Here is a 25,040-nt window from a genome sequence, read left to right as displayed (position 1 = left end):
TATTCTATAGAGCTGAAATTTCACACTTACAACTCACACTGTGTTACAACACCCCGCTATTAAAATTTAATTTTTTTTTTATTCGCAATTATATGCATATGTTAGTCCTCTCGAACTAACTAGACTTAGTGTTTCTCATATTATTGAGTATCAGTAGGTATTATACCTTTTGCTTATGGCTCCACATGCAAGATATTTTTTTTCTTTTATTAATGTGCATCTAAGTAGGAATTATATGATTATGTGAGCCCATTGTATTTGATATGAACACGTGACTGATACAAATAGAAAGTAAAATACGAATGTGTAAGAAAGGAAAAAAAAATTTCATTATAACATTTAACTTTGTTAGCATTATCATTTTCAGTTTTACTAAAAGACGCCAACAACAATAAATACAGCAGACTTTGTGAATGATTTAACTCTTTCTCTCCTAATTGGCGATATCATCGTTGATTTCACCACTTTAAATAACAAGAGACTGCATTCCCATTTAATTTTATTCTAAGATATTTTCTGATTACAAAGTTATTGAAGTTTAATCATAACAGAGAAGTAAATTACAAATGAGCAAAATGAATATTTCCGTCGGATTATGGGAAATAATTACGGAGAGAAAGAGTTAAAGTGTGACACTGATTTCATTCATGAATAGAATGCAAAGATGAGGAGAGAGCCTACAGGTAGTTGAGCAGTCTACTCATCTAGATCTAATACTGTTGCCATGCGCCGGTTACGTGTCCCATACGTTGGGAAGCTGACGTTCTCCAGTTTCTTCTGTATCTTGATGCGATACAACGAGATGCACACCATGATGAGAATAGCGACGCACGCGACCAAACCAATGGACGTGAAGGTTGTTGGATCCTGGCCGAAAGATCTCGAGGCTTTGAAGGATAGATTTCAAAGCAATCAATTAATTTGTGAGCGACATTGAAATAGAAAAAAAAAAAACAACAACAACAGAAGCACTGTTAAATTTAAGCGTAGAGATTTTCTAACATGGAGCTACAAGCTTAACAAGGTCAAGAATGACCGGATCGTATTGTGTTGTTATATTAGACAAGGTGAAATGGGGACACAAGGGGATTGTATGAGAGAGAGAGAGAGGGAGAAAAAGAGAGAGAGGGAGATAGACAGAGAGAAAGAGGGAGAGAGAGGGAGAAAGAGAGAGAGGGAGAGAGAGAGAGAGGGAGAAAGAGAGAGAGGGAGAGAGAGAGAGAGAGAGTTGTATAAAAATTAATGATGAAGAAAGGCTGTTAGTGAGCACACGAAATATTGGCTTTGTATTTGTGTGTGTGTGTGAGAGAAAGTGAGACAGACAAACCGAAAGTGAAATAAATGAAAAAAAAAGTGAGAGAGAGTGAAATTTAAGGAGAATCAGGCATGGTAGATATGCAGGCATGGTAGATATGCAGGCATGGTAGATATGCAGGCATGAGAGATATGCAGGCAGGGTAGATCTGCAGGCATGGTAGATCTGCAGGCATGGTAGATATGCAGGCATGGTAGATATGCAGGCATGGTAGATCTGCAGGCATGATAGATCTGCAGGCATGGTAGATCTGCAGGCATAGTAGATCTGCAGGCATGGCAGGCATGGTAGAGAAAAAAGGCATAATAGATCTTAAGCATGATAGATTTGCAGGCATGATAATTTTGCAGGCATGATAGATCAATGAGAAAGTGATAACAAAGACAGATTGTAAATACGAATTATAGAAAGTATGGGAATGTATTGAGATATAGACTGGCTTAGAGTTCATTTGGTCTCATTACCTAACAAGCAGCTATCTCCTGAGTACCCTTGCAAACATCCGCTATAACAAGCACCTGTAATTTGATGGCAGCTCCCATTACCAGCACAGTTCAAACACGCTGAAATAAAGAAACACGCGACTGTAATGCGTCTGAAGACATACAACATTTCATCTAGAAATTCAATTACTTTGTTTTTATCAAATCAATAACTTCTCTACGAAAATCAACACTAATTCATTACCTTTATGTGTTTGTATATTTATTGGATTTTCAGTAACAACAATTAGTTTCTTTATGAAATGTATCTATAGGTAACAAAGGATATAGCATTGGGCCCAAAGCAGCTCCGAAAATAGTTCCAGGAATATTTAAAACCATTTTGAAGAAATAACAAAAGAAAAACAAGGTTACAAAGACAGTTTGTGTGGAAACACAAACTCAAAATCGGCCCCCGAAGTGGTCCACCCAGGCAGGCTTCAATATTTTCAGAAAGAACATCCAAATGAAATTATATCAAAGACAAATGAGAGATAAGAATGGAGAAAGAAGGTTGACAGATCTTGTGTAGTGCCCCAACGGTACAGCAGATCAAAGGATAGGTGCAAGTGAATGCAAAGTTAAATGTGAACCTGGCCTAACTAGTTCCCCTTTCAGACCTTGTGGTCTATAGGGCAGATGATGTAAAGATCATGTTTTTGTGGCCTACGGTTAACGAGGTTGTCATGTAACCAACACAACGACCAACAGCCTTTACTTTTCCCCAACTAATATCAGGTACCCATTGGAGATGGGTGGACTCAGAGGCGCCTAAGGATTCCGAAGTTGAAAATCGCAGTCTTCACCAGGATTCGAACAGGGGCCCCCGGTTCGGAAGTTAAGCGCTTTATCGCTTAGCTACCGCGCCTCTCCTGGCCTAACTGAAGTATTATAATTGATGTAACTTTTTGAAAAGGCTCAATCTAAAACCAATGGTCTTCGCATTTAAAAAAATCACGAAAATGACGTTTACAAGATTACTATTCTTTTTAATTTAGGTCTACCTTATAATGCATACTAATTAGCTTTTTCTCTTTAAAAAAAACTGCTTGCATAAGTGATTTTAAAAATTATATTTTTCGCTTTCAGATAAAAAAAAAAAGTAGCCGTTGCATCAGAACTTTGAATGGTCTAAAATATTGTGATGTCGGATTTTTAATATCTTTTCTAGTTTACGAGATCTAAATGGGACAGACGGACAGACGGACAGACATTTCGCACAAAACTAATAGCGTCTTTTCCCCTTTCGGGGACCGCTTAAAAAGCCTAACGTTGATTACAAACGACCCGTATCTGAATAAGCTCATGGCCTAATAAAGCCTTAATGCGAACTGAAGCTTGATGACGCAGGAGAATGTTTTACCATAATTCGATACTCGGCGGAAGCGAATCAGCCGAATCTCAAAATTCCTGATTTTTTTTTTTTACAAATATTAAATCAACTTGCTTTGTCTGTCTGTCTGTCTGATAAATGTGTGTTCACGTTTATTTCTCCCACACCAATAATCAGATCAAGCTGAAACTACGATCAATTATTTATTGACATAGATAAGACATGAATCAATAACATAAGAGCATTTGGCCGTGTAATTGATTACTGGTACTTCATCACTTGGTTTAATAGCAACAAGAGAAACTAACATACAGGTACTCGCAGATGTGGCTAAATTTGTTGGATTTAGTTCCCATAAAATATTTGTTAACGCTATTTCTCCCTAAAGTATTCTCCGATCAAGTTGATACTTAAAACAATTATTTATTGTAGCTAACAAATCATGAATCAATAAACAAAATACTCAATAAGTCAATTAATTATTGGTAATTATTTTGTTTCATATTGAATAAGGGAAACAACTTGTACAATATCGGTTTTAAGGACGGAGTTCTTTACCTCTTTCCCTAAAGATAAACTTCTTTTTTTAAATGTTTTTTTTTTATTTTGCTTGTTTCAATTGCTTTAAAACCACAGTAAATCTGTTCAGAAAACTGCTAATATAAAGCCCTTTAAAATCTTTTCTTATCAATTATACCTCCACACTTTCTCTTGTTAAGGATTCGTTTTCCTAATTCCTCTTATCAACTTAAAAACTCTTTATCGGAATAAAAAGAAACACAAAAAAACCCTGGAAGCAAAAAAAAAAAAAAAAAAAAGAAAAGGTTCTCAAAAAGAATTCTAACCTTTTTTCTAGAAATGTAATATTATATGAATATCTTACTTGCTAATTGCCCAGACTGGGTAAACTCTAATTTAACAGTTATAATGCTTCGAAATAGTATCTTGATAAATTGAATTTGGTCTAGACAATCTTAATTTTGAACAGACAAGTTAGATTGTATTCTCGCTTGTCTTCATAAAAGATTATAATAAATAAATATTTAAGAACATTTGACGCACTGTCTTCTGAGTCTCGATCTATAGGCCTATCATTAGAATTTAATATACTTTGGGTAGATTTATGCAATCGCTTAAACAGGATTTTGTTTTCGTGGGGAGGAGGGAATTGATTCGGGTTAAAATGTTTCATTCATTGGTTATTAAGAGTTGATTAGTCGCTCTTACGAAAAGCCCTCAACTTCGTAATGGAGGAATTGTCTTATAAGCAAAAAAACTTATTTCTGTAGCCCTTGCTTTAACGGACAGCCCGTGGCAGCAGGCGGCTTCCGAAAGAGACGGCTAGAGATTTATTTATTACGAAGGGCCGCGGGATACACATTTGAGACCAAAATAAAATCTGCTGCCGAGGATAAAAGTAGACGCGAAAAGAGAACCTAAACCAACCATCGACATAACGATTACGTCTTTGCCGGATGTAACAAAATATGTAGGTCACAGATAGGACTGCATAGCAACGCCAATTTTGCACTCCTCTTTATTTTTCGAATTCAAAGAAAAACTTTATCGTAAATAAAAAATACAAATGAATAATATTATAGAGTTCGTAAAACTCCAGGAATTTCTATAGACCATCAAATTATAAATATATATAATAATATAATATATATATATATATATATATATATATATATATATATATATATATATATATATATATAAAAGTTGTAACGGAAGAATGTGTATTAGAATATTTGCGCGAAGGGCCGGAAGTGTGTACGTTTTAGATAAGGACAGAGGTCAGTGTGATGTATACTATGAGAAATACTAAATTGTTGTGCTGGTGACGACCAAGTTATTATGTTTGTATTTGTCCAGCTGATCCCGAGGGACACCTCGATGAGAAGAAAGAAGCGAGTGTACTTTTGTATTGAAATAGTAGAGAGCTGTTTAAAAAGTGATTTTTTTCCCATTTGAAAACATTATCTATCACAGTAACACGACATACAAATGAAAGTTACCCTTTAAACAGTGTATGCCGGTGTACCCCGGCAGACAGCCCTTTGAACAAAAGGAATCATTTCTTTCACAGAGCTTCCCAAAACACTGCGCAGGACATGCTGGAAGAGATAGAACAATAGATATGCATAATAATAGTAAAAATATTTGCTATTCATTGTTATCCTTCGATAAAGGAGTATTGGAGCTTTGATATAGTCAAGATATAGTATTGGTTGCAAGCCCCTTATCGGAAACCATTTCATGAGAGGCAACTTTCTGAGACTATTCCTATAGACCACATGAAAGAAATCAGGCACTGTGTAGTGTATAAAGGTCTTCAAACCTCCGTACAAGTCAAAGGCCGAGAACACGGGGAATCTTCACCATATTACAATACCGGACTGCCGTTTAAATTTACCTCGGCATTTATTTCAATTCCCCGTGGTTAGTTCAGCATTCAACTCCTCTAAAGACTGACGAGTCCTTATCGTCAACATATATACGACAATTGGCGCCATCCTTGTGAAGTTTTATCGTGGCTGAAAAACGTAGAAGAAAATATAAATGTTCGACATTCAAATTAGTGTGTGCTGAATGTCGACATTCATGGCTTCTTGTCAAGTCCTAAAGGTCATTATGTCTTCATACCATCACATTGGGTAATTGCTGATAATGTTTCTTTTCTGTAGTCTAGGCGGAAAGTTTCCTTTGTATAGTTGTGAAGATCCCTTTACTTTAGTGCCAATATGTCAAGGTACTATTGTTTCGATATAAAGATGTCTTGAGGTTACTATAGGATTGATGCTCTTCTGATATGATTTATTGAAAATTTCAAACATCTACTAAACTCTCAAACAAGACCTTCTTGCCGGAGATTCAAATACAAATAAGGCTTAGTAATACAAACAATGATCATTCAACAATAAATACAAAGCTTAAATTCAGGAATTTGGAATCATTGGAATAAAGTACAAAATATACAAATACATTCTACAAGTTAACTATCTTCGATCAAGCTCGTAATAAAAACCAGATGTAATAATAGTACTGGTTCTACAACTCAAAAATCGCGACTTGAACCCATGAGATTCTAAGTACACCTGACTTGTTTTTCTTCCAAAACTTCTGTATCCGTAAATAAGCCACGCCCTTCACATGATGACGTCATAGCTGTTTCCTTTTTACGGTCGTTAGATTCAAACAATTCTAAGAACTTGGCTCAATTCGGAGAACGCCGGCCAGCTGCAGGGACTCGCTGCAATGAAGACAGCCTCAGAGGATTGAAAATAGACTTAGCCACCTTGCTACATGACAATAGTCAAAACCAAAGTTTCTAATGTGTAGTCAAGGCGGGGGGGGGGGAGTGTTCCTTTGTGTAGTACAAATGTTTCATCATTCATGGATAATAAGATTTAAAGCTGAAAACTAGGAGTGAATGGTAATTATAAAATAGATTTATCTCATTAAATAATTACCTCTTTGGCATTTATCTCCAGTGAATCCAACAGTACAGCCTTCATTGCAGGCTCCGGTTAAGCTGTGACAATAGCTGTTAATGCATGTTAAACTACAGTCTAGGGGAGAGTAAAGAAAAATCTGTGCTAAATAGAAAAAGGTCTGATACCAACATTGTTTCATGAAAATGGATAACTTAATTTATGTAACTAAATAGTTATTTTTCCCATTCTCAAACTTTTTCCAGATTAGATATAAAGTAAGACCAGAAAGGTATATGGTTTAAAAGAAAACACAAGACAGATTCATGGACCGCATACAGTACCAGCACAAAAAAATAAATAAACAGTCCGATAGATATAGATGCATGAGTGGACGGACGGACAGACAGACAGACAGATAGATAGATTGATAGATAGATAGACAGATACATAGACAGATATATATATATATATATATATATATATATATATATATAGATAGATAGATAGATAGATAGATAGATAGATAGATAGATAGATAGATAGATAGATAGATAGATAGTTCAATAGATAGATAGATAGATAGATAGATAGATAGATAGATAGATAGATAGATAGATAGATAGATAGATAGATAGATAGATAGATAAAAATAGACATACAGATCGATAACTCACACTGTGTACAGTTAAAACCAAATCTTTTGGCGGGACATGTATAGTTACAATTCGTTTTGAAAGGGCTACAAGGCTCTGCAAGCAAATGATGACATATTGTCGATAAAAAAGCAATGCGAAAAAAAAGGCATTGTAAAAAATTTATTATTAAATAATACCAAGGCTTAGAGGGAACACTTTTAAATCATGGCCATTGACTCCTAAGAATTTAAGTAAATGTTTCTTGAAAATTTATTTTTAAAAAATATTCTTTATGGAGCTGATCATTTTTTGGGTTTGTTTTCAGGTTTGTTCCGAATCGTATAGGATCTGATCCTTTCGAATCTGATAGGATCGCATTGAATAGGATGTGAATTCTGAATTTGATCGAATCACCATTGAAAAGAAAATCAGCCAGTAATTTTAAGCGCGACACTCTATCATCTTCACTGCCAGTTTCGGGAATTTTTAGACTTTCAACCACACACTCTTTTACAATGTCTCTTTTCATGTCAGAAATTCATGAAACCTAAATATTTAACAGTTATCTCTGAGAAAAGAATTACTACCTCTTTGGCAAACAGGGAACACTCTTGTTTGACAGCTAGGATTAGTAGGATATACATCTTATCAGTATTGTGTTTCCGCTAAATAACGAATGAATGTTAGATTCAATGGAACATTTCTTTATGCAGCCCTCTCCCCCCTCCTTGTTATAGACTTTATTCCAATGATAGACCTTTAGATCTAAACTTAGAAGATAACACAATGTTCATGGACGTTAACTCATGGAACTTTACTAAATAAACGACGACTTCGAGTTTTTTTTTACAAAGCCGTATAGAAAACAGGTTCTTTGCGCATGTTTTCGCGCATCTTGCAATGCCTACAGAAAAAAATGGTGAAGACATTTAAGTATTTTACGCCTCGAACGTGCGCGATGTACCCGTGTTGATTTGAACATGTTTTTTTTAGCTTTTTATAAACAGATCGATAAAAACTTTATCCATTTTCAGACAAGCTGTTATAGTAGATAAAGTTCTATTAATCTGGGTATATTTAAAACTAGAAAATAGATCTAGGCATTTTCCTTAACGGAAATAGATCAACAGTGTTTACAGACAAATAAAATGCAGTCATCCAAAGTAATACTAGGTACATTTGGTTAAATAATCAAATAGATAGACTATATTTTGTACGTTCACTTCTCAAACAAAAAAGTGATCGTTTTGAAGATTAAAGTGACTAGATCTAGCCTTGGCCCGTCAAAAAGATGCAAACGATGTGCTATTTTCTTATCTAGGGAATGGTGTCATAATTGTTGTATTATCTAAGGTAGTTTATTAATGGCTAACAGGTTCAATAATACGTTTGTTTAATATTTCGTTTGTTTTTGGCCTTTCATGCTTATTTGATTTCTATCTCCGTGCTGCTCAAGTAAGCTGCGAGCGATATTATGAATGGAGCTATCGATGTCAGGCGGACCATTCGGTCTAGGAGAAACGTATTTTTAAGAAGGAACGTATTAAATTTATAAGCACTTCACTTTTTAATTAATTAATTAAAAATAATTAAACGAGTAGCAAGACATGCCTACCATCAAGACCCATAGCGAAGGAAGAGCCTGTTGAAAATGAGATATTTCAAAGGGCCTTACAGAGAAACTTAAAGGCATACGTGTTTAAGCTTATTAACCAGATTGCGCGCAAAAATTTAAACTTCAAATATTACTTTAAAAACATTGCTATTCCATTTATTATTTATAATATATATATATAATGATTTAGAAACAAATGGAAAAAAATGAAATATAAGTAGGCCTATCATAATTATGTCCCATAAATACTTCAAATGTAAATGATGAGTTGTCAGTTTGACTGCCTTAATTAATAGTTTTAAAAAATCCTTTTACATACACACCTATATCTAGATCTAACATAGTAATTATAGATCTAGATTGTAGATTAACATTACTAATTACAGAAATAGATCTAGAATCTAGATTTACTTTACAAATTACAGAAATAGATCTAGGCGTGTAATAATTTAAAATATATTTTAGATGTAAAATCTAAGCTTTAGCCTCTTAGTAGGCCTAAATATTCTAATTCAAATAGTTTTTAGACCTTTTTATTTGTCTTAACTTAGCCTGTAGTACTACATATATAGAGAGATTATTTATCAGAGAGATAGAGAGAGAAAGAGAAAAAAGAGACACTTTAGGACACTAGATCTAGCCTAGATTATTTTGTAAATATAATCTAGATCTAGATAATAATCTAATATCTAGATTCAGCCTAAAGTGCCAATGAGGAACGGCGTAACGTGTTTTTTTTTAAATTTTGTATGTTTTAGCGGAACGGTTCCGCTTAATGCGGAACGGTAGTGTCATCTGTAAGTAGCACATAAACTGCACCAGATCTAGTATAAAAAAAACAACAACGTTGGAATCCCTGAAAACATATAATTTTGAGTTACATGATCAAAACTAAAAGTTTTGTGATGATCTCTTCCTCTAAAAAATTATATCTATCAAAACAGCTTGTCTGAAAATGTATGAAGGTTTTAAGAATCTGTTTTTCAAAGAAGATAAAAAAAAAACATTTTCTAATCAACACCGTAATTACACGGGTAAATCTCGCGCGTTCGAGGTGTACAATCCTTCTTTGTCTCTGTAATTTTTTAAAAAATACAGTGCAGGATGCGCAGTCAGGATGCGCTCAGACCTGTTTTGAAGTCGTCGTTCCTTTAGTATAGTTCCATGGTTAACTCTTGAATCAATAAAACATTAAATTCGAAATCCTCGAACGCGATAATCCTTTCAAGAACGCAATAGTCCTATCATAACCGATGCTAGATCTAGATTATATTTTCTAGCCGAATTTACATTTATTTCTTTTTACTTGAAAAATGATAACGATCAAACTAGAGTTTTTCTCATGTGTTCCACCCAGGCAGGTAAAAAGGCAGGTTTCAATAATTTCAAAAAGAATACCAGAATGAAATTCTGTCAAAGGCAAATGACAGAGAAGAATGGAGAAAGAAGGTTGACAGATCCTGTGTGATGCCCCAAGGGTCCAGCAGACCAAGGAATAGGTGAATGGGAATGTGAAGTTAGATGTGAACCTGGTCTACCTGATGTCTTATAATGATTATCTAATTGATCTAATTGTTTTTAAAGGGTTAAACTCTTATTCAAAGCCTCAAGAAAAAAAAATTCCTTAAAAAAAATCTTTTAGTTTAGTGTTCCCTGTATTATATAATGATAGATGGATATTTCCCTTACTTAAAAGTCTTCCGTGTTTGTTACACTTAACAGTGAATAGTTCTAAAAGTGGTGTATTTTTATGAAAAAAACGCTTGCATAAGTGATTTAAAAAATTAGATTTTTCGCTTTCAGAAAAGAAAAAAGTAGCTGTTGCATCATCGAAACTTTCAATGGTCTAATATATTATAAATTCGGATTTTCACTATTTTTTCTAGTTTACGAGATCTAAACGGGACGGGCGGACGGACAGGCACTCCGCACAAAACTAATTGCGTGTATTTCCCCGACATTTCATAACATACACAGTTTAAAAACAAACAAACTTACTTTTTGTTGGTTCATCTGTGATGTCAGCTATGTAGAAAAAAAAATATAAAAAAAATGAAAGAGTAAATAAAAGTAAAACAAATCATGAAAAGAAAATTAGAACTTTTGCTAATACCAATAGATCTACGATCAGGTAAAGAATGTTACGTTTGATGCCGTGGTTTTGATTTAAACAAGATAAACATAATTGATATGAGATCAAGAATGCAAAGAAATAAGTCACATAACAACCACTTTATAATGCATGTAAAAGTAATGGTATCTCTATTTGACCTAGCGATCATTGGGGGCAGATGTTTCTACTTTAGATGGCGGACGAAGGTGTGGCCAGGACAACACTCCGTTGCCTTAACTTCCAATGTATGTATTAGAGTCGGGTGGATTCAAGAGCTTTCGTAAAGCCGGAAGTTAAAAATTCCAGTCTTCATCAGGTACTCAAACTCGAGGACCATCTTTGCAAAAGCATTTCTTCTTTCAAACTATGTCCTTCTGCAGAGGTATACCATCTACTTCCCTCTTTCTAATTGTCATAGGAGTTGAGTCTATGACACTTAGGACTCTAGGACTCTTTTCAAAGCTTGCCTCAATCTGCTTGACTAAACAAACTTCTGTCGGGAAAGATCCAACAAGATGTAAAATATTCCATTTTTTACCGGTGGCTCAAATCTCAAGGCGCTCGGATTTGAAGCGAGGCCAATGGCCGAGCAAATCTGAGTAACTCTCACATATTTGTTCTCTGTATCTGATCAGTCGTGCAGGTGTCCGCCATAAGATTCTTGGAGGAACGGTGTTAGGATAGTGACACGTTTGTTGGGGGCTTTCTTCCATTCCCGCCAATGCAATGGACTCGGCCCTTAGGCACCCCAACGTTGTTTTGTTTGTTGCTTACCTTTTGACGTAATCGTCTCCTATACAAATCATTGAGGCTGAGAAGTCTATTGGTCTATTTTGTTGATGATTCTATATGTTAATTGTGCATGCCAGTTCATAGCAGACACAATAACAGAATGAATCAAGAATATACTTGATAACGCAGGCTGATAACTTCAAACAATTTAATGAGCAATAAAAAAGGCACAGTCCTCTGTCATCGCTAGCCTAGCGTCGTCCTCTAAGGCGTCTTCTCCGTTATTCTTCTAGTTCCGTTCTCCTACTTTTTAATTACTCTTTACGTCACTATGGAAAAATCCGATTAACCTCAACTTCTACGCATCTTGTGTCATTACACATTGCTCGGGTCCAGGCAATACTAAACATTAATATAGAATGATATAACTCTAGAGGTATTCAACATTTTATGTTTATTTTTTGTGTTGTTGTAGTGGTTGGAAAGGCTCTACTTCTTGATTTGGTCTGTACGAATAATTTATAATAGATCTTTGTGTTAAAATCAATCGTTCACTGTCTATGGGCTCGAGTCTTTATAGCCTAGGTAAACAGCACAAGGTAAAGGAGAGGACAAATGAGCGAGCACAGGAGATTTTTATATCAGTTTTATATCAGTTTTATATCAGTTTTATATCAGTTTTATATCAGTCTAAAACAATGAGGTCGAATAGTCGTGAGAACTTAAAGTCGAGGGGGGTCACACATAGGAGATATCACACATAGATGTCACACAGTCAAGGGGTGTCATATGTTGCAGAGGTCAAAGAGATGAGAGGTTACATTGTTGAGTGATAAAAAGGTTTACACAGTGGACATTTAAAACAGCTGAAAGGTCACACAGTGCAGAGGTCAAATAGTCGAGAATAGTAGCAAAGTTGGAAGGTAACAGAGATATAGCAAAGTTGGAAGGTAACAGAGATATAGCAAAGTTGGAAGGTAACAGAGATATAGCAAAGTTGGAAGGTAACAGAGATATAGCAAAGTTGGAAGGTAACAGAGATATAGCAAAGTTGAAAGGTAACAGAGATATAGCAAAGTTGGAAGGTAACAGAGATATAGCAAAGTTGGAAGGTAACAGAGATATAGCAAAGTTGAAAGGTAACAGAGAAGAAGCAAAGTTGGAAGGTAACAGAGATATAGCAAAGTTGGAAGGTAACAGAGATATAGCAAAGTTGGAAGGTAACAGAGATATAGCAAAGTTGGAAGGTAATCGAGATATAGCAAAGTTGGAAGGTAACAGAGATATAGCAAAGTTGGAAGGTAACAGAGATATAGCAAAGTTGAAAGGTAACAGAGATATAGCAAAGTTGGAAGGTAACAGAGATATAGCAAAGTTGGAAGGTAATCGAGATATAGCAAAGTTGGAAGGTAACAGAGATATAGCAAAGTTGGAAGGTAACAGAGATATAGCAAAGTTGAAAGGTAACAGAGATATAGCAAAGTTGGAAGGTAACAGAGATATAGCAAAGTTGGAAGGTAACAGAGATATAGCAAAGTTGAAAGGTAACAGAGATATAGCAAAGTTGGAAGGTAACAGAGATATAGCAAAGTTGGAAGGTAACAGAGATATAGCAAAGTTGAAAGGTAACAGAGAAGAAGCAAAGTTGGAAGGTAACAGAGATATAGCAAAGTTGGAAGGTAACAGAGATATAGCAAAGTTGAAAAGTAACAGAGATATAGCAAAGTTGGAAGGTAACAGAGATATAGCAAAGTTGGAAGGTAACAGAGATATAGCAAAGTTGGAAGGTAACAGAGAAGAAGCAAAGTTGAAAGGTAACAGAGAAGAAGCAAAGTTGGAAGGTAACAGAGATATAGCAAAGTTGAAGGTAACAGAGAAGAAGCAAAGTTGAAAGGTAACAGAGAAGAAGCAAAGTTGGAAGGTAACAGAGAAGAAGCAAAGTTGGAAGGTAACAGAGATATAGCAAAGTTGAAAGGTAACAGAGAAGAAGCAAAGTTGGAAGGTAACAGAGATATAGCAAAGTTGAAAGGTAACAGAGAAGAAGCAAAGTTGGAAGGTAACAGAGATATAGCAAAGTTGAAAGGTAACAGAGAAGAAGCAAAGTTGGAAGGTAACAGAGATATAGCAAAGTTGAAAGGTAACAGAGAAGAAGCAAAGTTGGAAGGTAACAGAGATATAGCAAAGTTGAAGGTAACAGAGATATAGCAAAGTTGGAAGGTAACGGAGAAGAAGCAAAGTTGAAAGGTAACAGAGATATAGCAAAGTTGAAGGTAACAGAAGAAGCAAAGTTGGAAGGTAACAGAGAAGAAGCAAAGTTGGAAGGTAACAGAGAAGAAGCAAAGTTGGAAGGTAACAGAGAAGAAGCAAAGTTGGAAGGTAACAGAGAAGTAGCAAAGTTGAAAGGTAACAGAGAAGAAGCAAAGTTGGAAGGTAACAGAGAAGAAGCAAAGTTGGAAGGTAACAGAGAAGAAGCAAAGTTGGAAGGTAACAGAGAAGAAGCAAAGTTGGAAGGTAACAGAGAAGAAGCAAAGTTGGAAGGTAACAGAGAAGAAGCAAAGTTGGAAGGTAACAGAGAAGAAGCAAAGTTGGAAGGTAACAGAGAAGAAGCAAAGTTGAAAGGTAACTGAGATATAGCAAAGTTGAAGGTAACAGAGATGTAGCAAAGTTGAAAGATAACTGAGATATAGCAAAGTTGGAAGGTAACAGAGATATAGCAAAGTTGGAAGGTAACAGAGCGGAGAGACTGGTATTAACACACAGACAAAGTAAAAAAAAGAAAAAAAAAACAAGAAAAAAAAACAACAACACTTCATTAAGACCATAAGAAGTAAACACAAATAGAAGGAGAACCGAAAACGAATTATAGAATGTTGTGACTATGACACTTTGTAGTCTGTCCATTTGAAATTGTCATGTATAGTTGAGCATTGCACTTGGAACCCAAAGCGAACGGTGAACACCTCGCATATACCGTTCTATCTGGCGGGGGGTCAGAGTCGGGGTTGACGTTTGATTCCAGCGTAACGGACACTCCGGACATGAGATGCGGCCGTATGTCGAGTAAACAGGGACCTCCGCCATTTTCCTTTAATCTACCAGGCTGACCATGCGGGAAACGCTGTTTATGCAACGGCTCCTTGAGGACGTTGACAAAGGTTGTAGGAGCTCTTTTACTTCCCGGCATAGTGCAATGAGCAAGCTCTCGCACCCTCTTGGGCACTCCCACGGGAGCTTTGTTTTGCTACCCTTTGACCTATTCCTTATTCCTCATGATCGTTTCCATCCGGGCGCCACAATGATGTAGGGTAGCTTGCCCGGGTTTTAGTTGGTCCAACACCGGCTCTAGTGCTAAAGGAAGAAAGAAGTGGATGGGGAGTTAGTATTAACTCTTTCTTCCGTAATTATTTACCACATTCTGATGGAATCAACGCTGGTACCGTCAGTTAGGAGAGAAAGAGTTAAGAAGGGAATAAAACGACGGAAGCGATATTAATGAAATAAGACTAAGCCTAGGGTACATCTACGTATACCTTGACATAAGACTGGATACGAACTAGTACAAGGTTTAGACACAATTGACTTCAGGTCAAGATTTAAAGTTGAACAGACGTTGTCAAACAGGCTGTCTGGCTTGGCTTCCACAGTAACCTCACTTTGTACAACTTTTTGATACTGTTGTGTGTAGCTTCCAATCCAGACTGTGTATTATATTAAGTAATACTTTTAGCATTTTATTAAGCTTATATTAACTCACTCCGTCTGTCTGTCTGGGTGGAGTCTTTTACACGTTATTTCTACCACCTCCATTCCCGAATCAAGTTAAAACATACCTTAAGTATTCATTGTTGATGATAATACATGAATCGAAATAAAAATAATCAATTTGTTGATTAAATGTTTTATCAACGAATTCTTTTTAAGATATTAAATGTACTATTCAAGAGCAGGAACTTGAAGAAGACTCTCAGCACTGTGCACGATAAGCCTTCATCGCCAGCTTGTCTATCACGACCAGAAGTAAATCTTCAGTAAAGTTATTGACAGTTTCGAGAGCCACAGTCGACGTGTACAGTTTGTCTGTTTTTGAACCATAGGGGGGGGGGGGGGGCACGTTCCGCACGGATTAGCTTAACAAGGTTTACAGAAAATAGTTAATCTTTTTTGTGTGTGTATGTGTTTTATGCATGAAACAAACATTTTCAGTGCTCCTTAATATCACGCAGGGCAAAAAAATGGGGGCGGGGCGCAGTGGTGTTTTTCTTTAATAATCAGCGTAACTAGAAAGTAATAAGTAAGTTAAAGCTACAACTAAAGCCATAGGCCGCAACTTGCACACCCTAAAAAAAAATCCTGCGGGCGCCCCTGAAAGCTTCACCTATATCTGTTGAACCGTTAATGCAACACACAAGACAATAACTTTATATGCTGCAACAAGGGCCAGATACTTTTGTGGCCGCTCCTATCTCCCTACAGACCTGACCACAGCTGAGTACCTAGAAATAGATGGTTTGCCTTGGTCCTGAACACGTGGCAGTTGAAATCAATCTTGGGACTCTTCTGCCAGGCATGTGACCTATGCCCAGTGGCACCAGCGGATACAGAACTTTTGAGGGGGGGGGGCGATTTTTTTTTGCAAACCCTAACCCTTACGCTTAGTAAACCCCTAACCCTGTGTATAAATACAGACACACACGCATATATAAATATATATATCTTAGTGAGCGCTGTAAGTTCCACCAGCGGGGTTCACCAAGCATTTTCTCGCATTCTGAACTGCAGAAACCCTTTCTCTTGACATCTACAGCTCATTATTCATCCTATTCAAAAGCCAGGTCAAATTAAACAAAATGAAGTAACGTGAGGGCAAGGGCAGATAACTGAACGGTTCATGACAAGTAGCGTAAGTATATCTTTATTGAGCGTATATATCGTAATATTATCTTTAGGTTAACGGAGACCTCTTGTTGTAGCCAAGTTTTTATCAGAATAAGACGTCAACAGAACGATTGTTTGAACGCGCACAGAATGTTTATTTCGTAAAAACCTAAGGAATAATATTTTTGCTTGAAAAATATTCAAATATAAATTTATAGGTGCTATTACATTGCCAATACAACCGATTTCTTCTTCGAGAAGAAAAGATACCCCACTGATTGATACAAATGATTTAGATTAAAGCTTTGCGGGTCGCTGCTGAGAAAAAAAAAAAAAGACGTTTATTTTGAAATGATTAATTTGGCTCAATACCTTTGTATCTTCGTTGTTTGTTACAGAACTATAATTCAAAGCTCTAAACAAAAACAAAAATAGGAAGAAGGAAAGAAATTAAGTACAAACAATTAGATTGTACTCTAAATTTTGTGTATTTTTGGGATTCAATTATACATTACGGAGTTATAGTTCCAAAGTATTTATACAATAGAAAAAAAAAAGTTATATTGAGAAAAGGCAACAAGGTGAAAAATATTTGGGTTCAGAAGTCATCTCAATTGTTACTCTTTCACCTAAAAGTTCCTCATAATTCTTAAATTACTGTGCCGTAGCACAGAGACAGCAGTGGTCAGGGTACTAAACGACTTACTTCACAATTCCGACAAAAGGCCACATATCAATTCTTTCAATGCTGGACTTGTCCGCAGCCTTTGATACGCTAGACCATGAAATTATGATGGCCAGATTCTCTGCAACTTTTGGTTTAGCAGGAGTCGTCCTAAAGTGGCTTGGATCCTACCTGACGTTGTTAGCGGGACGGAATCAACAAGCTTACTTTTGAAGTACGGAGTACCCCAAGGATCAGTTCTAGGCCCAGTACTGTTCACTATGTACACATATCCACTCAGCGGTGTCATACGGCCAACCGGCATCTTATACCATTTCTTTGCCGATGACTCACAGTTATACGATTCATCAGTACCCTCAGAGTTTCGCATCTGGCAGAGAAAATCAGTAGTACCGTTGCAAAGGTGAGCGATTGGATGGTTGAAAATAAACTCAAGATGAACGAAGACAAGACAGAAATAATTAAGATTGGCACTAGGAACAATGTCTCAAAAGTTGAAAGCACAGATTCTCTCTTTATCACGAACTGCCATGTTCCTTTTGTCCATGTAGTGCGGAATCTTGGAGTTTTCTTCGACTCAACACTATCTTTCGACCCACACATAAGTCAGCTCTGCAAAGGTCTTTATCTGCAGCTGCGCAGATTAGGCCAGATCCGACCATATTTAACAACAGAGTCAACAAAAACGCTATCTGTGGCATTCATACTCTCCCGCCTTGACTACTGCAAAGCTGTGCTAGCAGGTATACCTGATGATAAAATAGCCAAGCTGCAACGTATACAGAACAACGCCGCTCGAATAGTTCTTAAAAAAACTAGACAAGATTCTTCTACTACGCTCTTGCGCACTCTCCATTGGCTTCCCGTGAAATCGAGAATCGATTACAAGGTCGCCACACTTTGTCATCAGTGTATATATAACAACGAGATGCCCTTGTACCTTAGCGAACTGATTACTCCATATGTCCCTCAGAGAGCCCTGCGCTCAATGGACTCAACGCTTCTAGTTGTGCCACGTTTCTCCTCCAAAAGATACGGTCTGCGTGCTTTTTCTGTGCACGGACTAAAGGTTTGGAACTCACTCCCCATTGATCTCAGACAGACAACATGCTACACCACTTTTAAGAAGAACATTAAGACCTATCTGTTTAAAACATTTTAGATTAACTGTCACTGTCGCATGTTTTTGTTTGTAATGTTGTTACAGCGCGTTGAGCCTACATTTTGTTTGTTAACAGCGCTTTATAAATAAAATTATTATTAAATAATTTTGACATATTCATGCGCCATTGCATCGTCCCTGTCTCCATATTGGACTATTCTGTGTGCAGAAAAGGGGAGGGGCGGTAGAGTGAAAACAATTAATCATGTAAGAGTTCTTTCTCTATTTAAAAATAATTGCTAATGGTTGAATTTGACATTTGAGAATAGCGGGAGACACGATAAATAAGAATTTAATATATAGCATAGAGCTTATATGAGGGACAGATTTTCTTTAACAAAAGGATTGTGTAATTTCACTAAACATACAAAAGGAAAGGTATTTGTCTGTGCGGGGGAATTTGATTTAATTTGACATAAGACTGTGGAGGGACATAAAGGGTTCAGATATTAATAAGTTACTTCTTATATAGATATTCAACACATTTGTTGATAAAATATGATTTCTGCATAAAATTTGGACCGCCCCCCCCCCCACACTCAAGTGGTTTGGAAGGGGAGGGCACTAGATTACTTACTTACTTAGGTCCTCCCGCACTGGGCGGCAAGCTGTCTCCACGAAAATCTGTCACTGGCAATGTCTCCTCCCAGCTGGTGTTATTTTTAATTGCTTTTGGGAGGTCACAAACACCTTGTGCCAGAAAAAAAAATGGATGCAATTTCATTCTTCTTCTTCTTCGTTCTCATTGTTATGTTGGAGCGTTCAAATGACTAGACCAATACATGAGATGAACTGAGCAGAGGTTTTCAAATCAGGGAGCTCTCCATATAGTTTTCTTTCTATTGGGGTGATTTGGGGCCAATGTCTTATACGGGCCTCTTGCTAAAGAGAGCAGTTTTGGAGGACGTGGTCGGCATTCTCTGGTGATACTCCACATGGGCAGATTTCACTGGTTCCAAGTTTGAGCTTCCGGTACATGTATTGTCGCATTCTGTTGTGTCCGGTCCTGAGTCGAAAGATTAGACGTTGGTCTTGTCGGGATAGCTTATAGTAAGCGTCATCTTTCTTGTGATGCAATTTCATTCAAAATAAGCTTTTCATATTTTGTTTTTCAATTGACTAGTTTGTAAAATTGCATTTGTGTATAGCGTGACAATTAATGTTTGTAAAATTGCATTTGTGTATAGCGTGACATTGAATGCAAACCAAATGTGGTCCAGTAAAGAAAAAGATTGAAATCAATTTATTTTATTTTCATAGCAGACATTTCTCTCTGACTTCCCAAATATTAGGTCAAGTGTACTCACAATGTACCTTCAACTCACAATGAACCCTCAACTCACAATGTACCTTCAACTCACAATGTACCTTCAACTCACTACCTTCACCTTCACCTATCCCTTTAGTCTGTTGGTCTGTTGGGGCACCATACAAGATCTGTCAACCGACTTTCTTCATTCCTCTCTGCCTTTTGCCTTGGATAGAACCTCTTTCAATGCCCATCTTTTATTTTGTCTTACCATCACTTTCACTGTCTGCCTCTGCTTCTTTTTCCTGTTACTGTTCCCTGAACCTTCTAATAGGACGATAGACAGTTTGCGTTTTTTTAAAGTAGTTTGCATGTCATCGTGGGGTCCAATCGCTGAAATATAACCCTGTCTTTAATCTCTTCGTTTCTGATGCGGGTCTTTAAACCTGGGATCCTTCTGTAGCATCCACTAGTTTGACTATGCCTAAGGCCGGCCCTGGTTCTATCCCAGTGTACATATGTAACTAAGTGTGGTCTACTTACCATAAGACGAGTGGTGGTCTTCTTTTAGAGTAGAACAAATGCTGGCAGTTGGTGCTAGATAATTATCTGATGAAATCGTGGCAAGCTGTGCAGAATAATTGGAGCACACATCCTAGCCAAGTGAAACGCATATTTAATGAGGACTGGCTATGATAGCATTAATTAATTCTTTATCTTATGTGTTGGTTTTCCTGGCTGATTCAGGCAACCCATTCTATTTCCTAATGCACTAGGGAATATTTTAATAAGTTTTGTTTTTCGATTTGTAAATTGTGGTTTAGTTTTTTTTAATGTATTAAAGCTACTTAACGTTGTGTCTCTAAGTTTACTGATTTTACTTATGGTGTTATTTTAATCAAATTTGTTTGTTTTTTTATATTCGTTTATTATAAATCTCACTACTCTATTTTGTTCTAGTTTCTTTCCTTTTTTCTTCAAATGAGGGACCCCAAACAGCGGGTGTATATTCTAATATTGGTCTAATTCAAGTTACTCATATGGCCAAAGTCGGCCCCAGACTTGCTGATCTCCGTCTCGACAGGTCTGGGAAACCTAAAAGAATCTAAACCTGTATGGTGATGACATGTATGCACTATGCAAAACAGTCCAGGGCTTCTGGTAGAGAGGAGGTAAGCCTCTCAAGCCCTCACTCGAATGTTTGGTGATGGTGGTGCTGATTAATTAATATTATTATACCTACAAAGAAAATTAATTCCTTAGCATTCAGAGACATGGCTAAATATTTAGGGTTTTATCCCCTTGGATGATTTGACACGTTTTATCTCGTACAGCCACTCTCGTATCAAGTTGAAACTTTGAACAGTTAGTGTGCTTACAAAACATTAATAAACAGTTATTGTGCTTACAAAACATTAATAAACAAAAAGTAACCAATAATATTAAATTAATTATTGGCGCAAAATATTCATATAGTTCTATTTATTTATTCTACTCTTGACCGATATAGTGCAGCTACCTACACTGAAAAATGTAAGCGAAATTAAATTTATTATAATTATATTTTTTACAATTATAACGGCCAAATCAGAAATGTGAAGATGTGGCCTAGTGGATACCCCCCCCCCTCCTAAACTGTCCAATTTATAAGAACATCCAGTCTCAGTCACCATGATCCAATGAAGAGTTTTGTTTAAACTGCAAAGGGATTCCATTTATCACGCTAATTCTCTTTGGGGAAGAGCGGTGGCTGAGCGCTAAAGCGTTTGGCATCGGAACCGTGGTCCTGGGTTCGAATCATGGTGAAGACCGGGAATTTTTAATTCCGGGATCCTTTTGGGTACCTGACATAAGTTGGCGAAAGTAATGGCGGTTGGTCGTTGTGCTGGTCACATGACACCCTCATTAACCGTAGGCTACAGAAACAGGTGACTTTTCCCCATAGATCGCAAGGTCTGAAGGGGAACTAATTCCTTATGGAGGAACGATAAAACGGATCCCGAAGATAAATGATGTATTTGACAATCCATGGATCAACTAAAGGAAGAAACACTGTCTGACAGCTTACACTTGTTTGATTCCAAGGGACAGACTGATTGGAACAGAGAAAACACGAGTCGATAATGGTGGTAAACAAAACATCGGAGCAGGTACACACAAACAGATCTGGAATGAGAAACAAGAAAAACACTTTAAACAAACAAACATTATCTCCATTCTATTATTTCGCTCTTAATAAATAGTCAATGATACATTTTAAAAACAAGAAATACGTGATGGAATATTTTCTTTTTAAAGACAATACCTCCGATATACAACTTATTAAACGATTGTTTTTCTATTATTAGCTCATCAATGTTAGATTAAAGAAACAATGAGACATTTTTTTTAACTCGCCACATGCTTCCCCCCCCCCCCCCTTCCCACCACTCGAAGAAGAATCCTAGTTAAGGGATAGTTGAAACTACTAGGCTTAATAATAGCCCAATAATAGTCCTTTAGTTCTAGGGTAGGGGTAGGGGGCGGGGTTAAAAAAAACTCTTTCTTTCTGTTTAATCTAACATTTATTAGTTATGAAGAGAAAAAAGATTCGCTCCAGGCGGTGTTTAAAGGAGGTGTTTTCTTTTTTTTCTTTTTTTTTTTTAAAGTATTTAAATGTTTTTCTTGTATATTACAATACCTCTATTCAACTTGTATCTTCGTGGAACCTAAAACCTTCTGGGTGGGCAAAAGGTGGTCAAAATTATGGACACGCATCTCGAAAACGGCTTTTACGATTTCCATAGAAAATTGACAGTTTCGGTATATCGTTGGGAAAAGAATTACTAGCTCTATTTTCACACTGGGAAAATTCTAGGAAAATCTTAAGAGCTGCTTTCGAAACTCGAGTCTACCCACTCTTTGCTCAGATTCCATGAAGGTGTGACTTGAATAGAGGTATTATAAAAAGAAAGAGGAATTGAGATTCGCTCTTGTTTTCATGTCACAATCCAATAGGGTTTGACGACAAAGAGATCAACATCGAACCACGATGGACGAACTATTTATAAATATCTCATACAATTTAAAAAAAAAAGAGAAGCACAACTATAAAAAACTCAATTCCGGAGCGTAGCCAAATGGGAAGATAAAGTTTAATACCATCCTCTAGGAAGTTTTGAGGTTAAAATTCCTTCTTAAAAATAATAACCTACAGCAAACAATGTCATTAAATTCCATGAATATAGCTTAGGGGGGGGGGTGAGTTCACAAAAAAAGAGAAGGTTTCTAGATCGTTCAAAATGTCAAGGTCTAAGACTATCAAGTGGAAATAAAAGATCATCCCCGAAACCAAAAATATACGAAGGAACCATGCGCCTTTAACATAAAAAAAAAAATAAGATTACCACACTGCGAAAATATGGATACGGAATTCATTGACATTATCAAGAAATTTAGTCTAATTCTTAAATAGACTAGTTCTAATTGAACAGTACTTTCACATATCTCTTTATTTCAATGCAGAAAAAAAACAGACAATACAGATTCATTAGCCGCGTTTATATTTAGCTCTCAAGAATATGTTGAAATACATTTTTAGTAAGCAGTAAGTCTTAAATACATGAAATAAACTCTCCTTCACTTCTGCTCTACGCTGTATTTCGAACATTTATGCCTTCATAAATTGACTGCAACAAATTCAACAGCTTACCTAGACACGAGAAGAAACAAACAGTCCCTAATATAAAATGTGTCTGTCCCAGCGTCCTCTCTCCCCAAAGGTAGTAACAATTCGATTTAAACATTCAGATGCAATCTAAAAAAAAAAATAGCAAAAGAGATTCACGGAAATTATAACAAGAAAACTATAGTATAAACACTCTTATTCAAAAAAACACACAAAGCTTATGGAAAGGGGAGGAACCATTAAAACTACACCAGTAATGTTAAGTTATTTCCATTTTTCAATATCAAACTAAATAGTTAATTACCAATAATTAATTGCATAATTGAATATTTCGTTTATTGATTTATGGTTTGTTAGGTGCAATACATAATTATTTTATTAATCAGCTTGATCGAAAAATGTGAAAGGGGGAAGTGGCGTTACCAATTATTTAAGGGGAATAAAGCCAAGACCCTTAGCCATATCTATGATTATCCATTACAAATGAAACCACAATCATTGTTGATAAAAGGGGATACAATGGTAATTACCAGTAATTAATTGTTAAATACCTTACTTTTTTTAATGGTTTATGTCTGATCTATTTCAATGAATAATTGTTTGACAATGGCTATGGGAGAAATAACGTGTTCACATTTTTTACGACACAGACAGACAGAGTAAATGAAAAGGTTTGTAAAAAGTGGGGTGCACATATACATGTCATTATTAAAGAAAAGCTATTATATAAAGCATATAAGTAAAAAGTAAAGTTACTTTTCATATATTGCGATCTACGGGGACAGATGATGTAATGTTATGTTTCTATGGCAGACAGTTAACGAGGGTGTCATGTGTCCAGCACAACGCCCAACTGCCCTTTACTTTCAGCTACTAATGTCAGGCACTCATTAAACCATATGGATTCAGGGGCGTCCTAAAATCCCGAATTCCAAACCCTGTCTTTACCGGGTTCAGAACCCAAGACCATTTATATACTTTTTTGTTTTAATAGAATCTTTATTAGAAACCAAAAGGAAAAGAGTTTCCCTCGCCTAAGTCACATTAGATATCAAAGAAATAGGTAAACATTGGCCTACCTACTCAATAAACCAGTGAAACGTGTCTAAATATCTCTGAATCTAGTCTTCTATCCCCATCTATAGTAGCTGTAGACTTTATAGGCATTATAGGCCTCCATCTACATGGTAAGCTTTTTGTGTGTGTAGAGTATTTCCTAAAAATTAATGAATTATATCCCCTACAAAACAGATCGCTACTTCGTTTATTATTATTATTATTATTATATGCTGGTTTAACTAGATCTAGATAACTTATAAATAATATCAGTAGGCCTATAATAGTCGGGGTAGATCACTAGATCTAGATCTATATCATATATTATATGAGTTTTTGACGTCTCATATTGTCTACTTATCTAGTCGTGTTCTGATTTCATTTGTTCAAAAGAAATCGCACAAGATAATAGTCTATTCAATAAACCAAAGCTAAAAGATCTTTTTCTTTCTACTCTTACTTCTAGAACTGAAGAAATTTAAATAGTTGACCCTATCAAACAATACTCACAATCTTATAACAATAACTGAATAAGTAATCAATAAAGACAATGTTAATGTGTTTCAGAACATTACAGCTACCAACTTTTATAAGATTCCTTTCAAATTAAAATAATTGTTTTTTTTTTATTCATTTGCACATGCTGGTGCGATTTCTTGGAGTTGTCATCATACACCCCCT

The 25,040-nt window shown here is 36.2% G+C and overlaps 1 protein-coding gene across 2 annotated transcripts; it reads right to left on the bottom strand.

The window, feature by feature from the left end:
- Positions 1-329: 329 nt before the first annotated feature.
- LOC106051178 (uncharacterized) lies at positions 330-25,035 on the bottom strand. 2 transcript variants are annotated; one of them, XM_056009359.1, is made up of 11 exons: positions 24,870-25,033; positions 23,328-23,432; positions 21,705-21,802; positions 20,180-20,291; positions 15,196-15,363; positions 10,819-10,845; positions 7,245-7,319; positions 6,607-6,705; positions 5,152-5,250; positions 1,780-1,878; positions 332-887 (listed from the first exon to the last, which is right to left on the bottom strand). In XM_056009359.1, the coding sequence occupies exons 2-11, from the start codon at positions 23,419-23,421 to the stop codon at positions 697-699; spliced, it is 1,062 nt and encodes a 353-aa protein (XP_055865334.1). In that variant the 5' UTR covers positions 23,422-23,432; positions 24,870-25,033; the 3' UTR covers positions 332-696. The 2 variants fall into 2 exon arrangements, with proteins under 2 accessions (XP_055865335.1, XP_055865334.1); XM_056009360.1 differs by lacking the exon at positions 7,245-7,319 and having other exon boundaries at positions 330-887; positions 24,870-25,035.
- Positions 25,036-25,040: the final 5 nt, after the last annotated feature.

Source organism: Biomphalaria glabrata, chromosome 14 (genome assembly GCF_947242115.1).
Source record: "Biomphalaria glabrata chromosome 14, xgBioGlab47.1, whole genome shotgun sequence".
Lineage (NCBI taxonomy): Eukaryota > Metazoa > Mollusca > Gastropoda > Planorbidae > Biomphalaria > Biomphalaria glabrata.
The sequence above is the reverse complement of the archived record's forward strand: the minus strand, read 5'-3'. Positions and strand labels throughout refer to the sequence as shown.

Excerpts from the sequence above, each read along its gene's own strand:
- LOC106051178 (XM_056009359.1), bottom strand. The coding sequence starts at position 23,421 with ATGTTTAAATCGAATTGTTACTACCTTTGGGGAGAGAGGACGCTGGGA. Across the intron at positions 6,706-7,244 it reads TGGTTTTAACTGTACACAGT|ACTGTAGTTTAACATGCATT; the intron begins GTGAGTTATCGA and ends ACTCTCCCCTAG. Across the intron at positions 1,879-5,151 it reads CGGCATACACTGTTTAAAGG|CGTGTTTGAACTGTGCTGGT; the intron begins GTAACTTTCATT and ends TCTTTATTTCAG.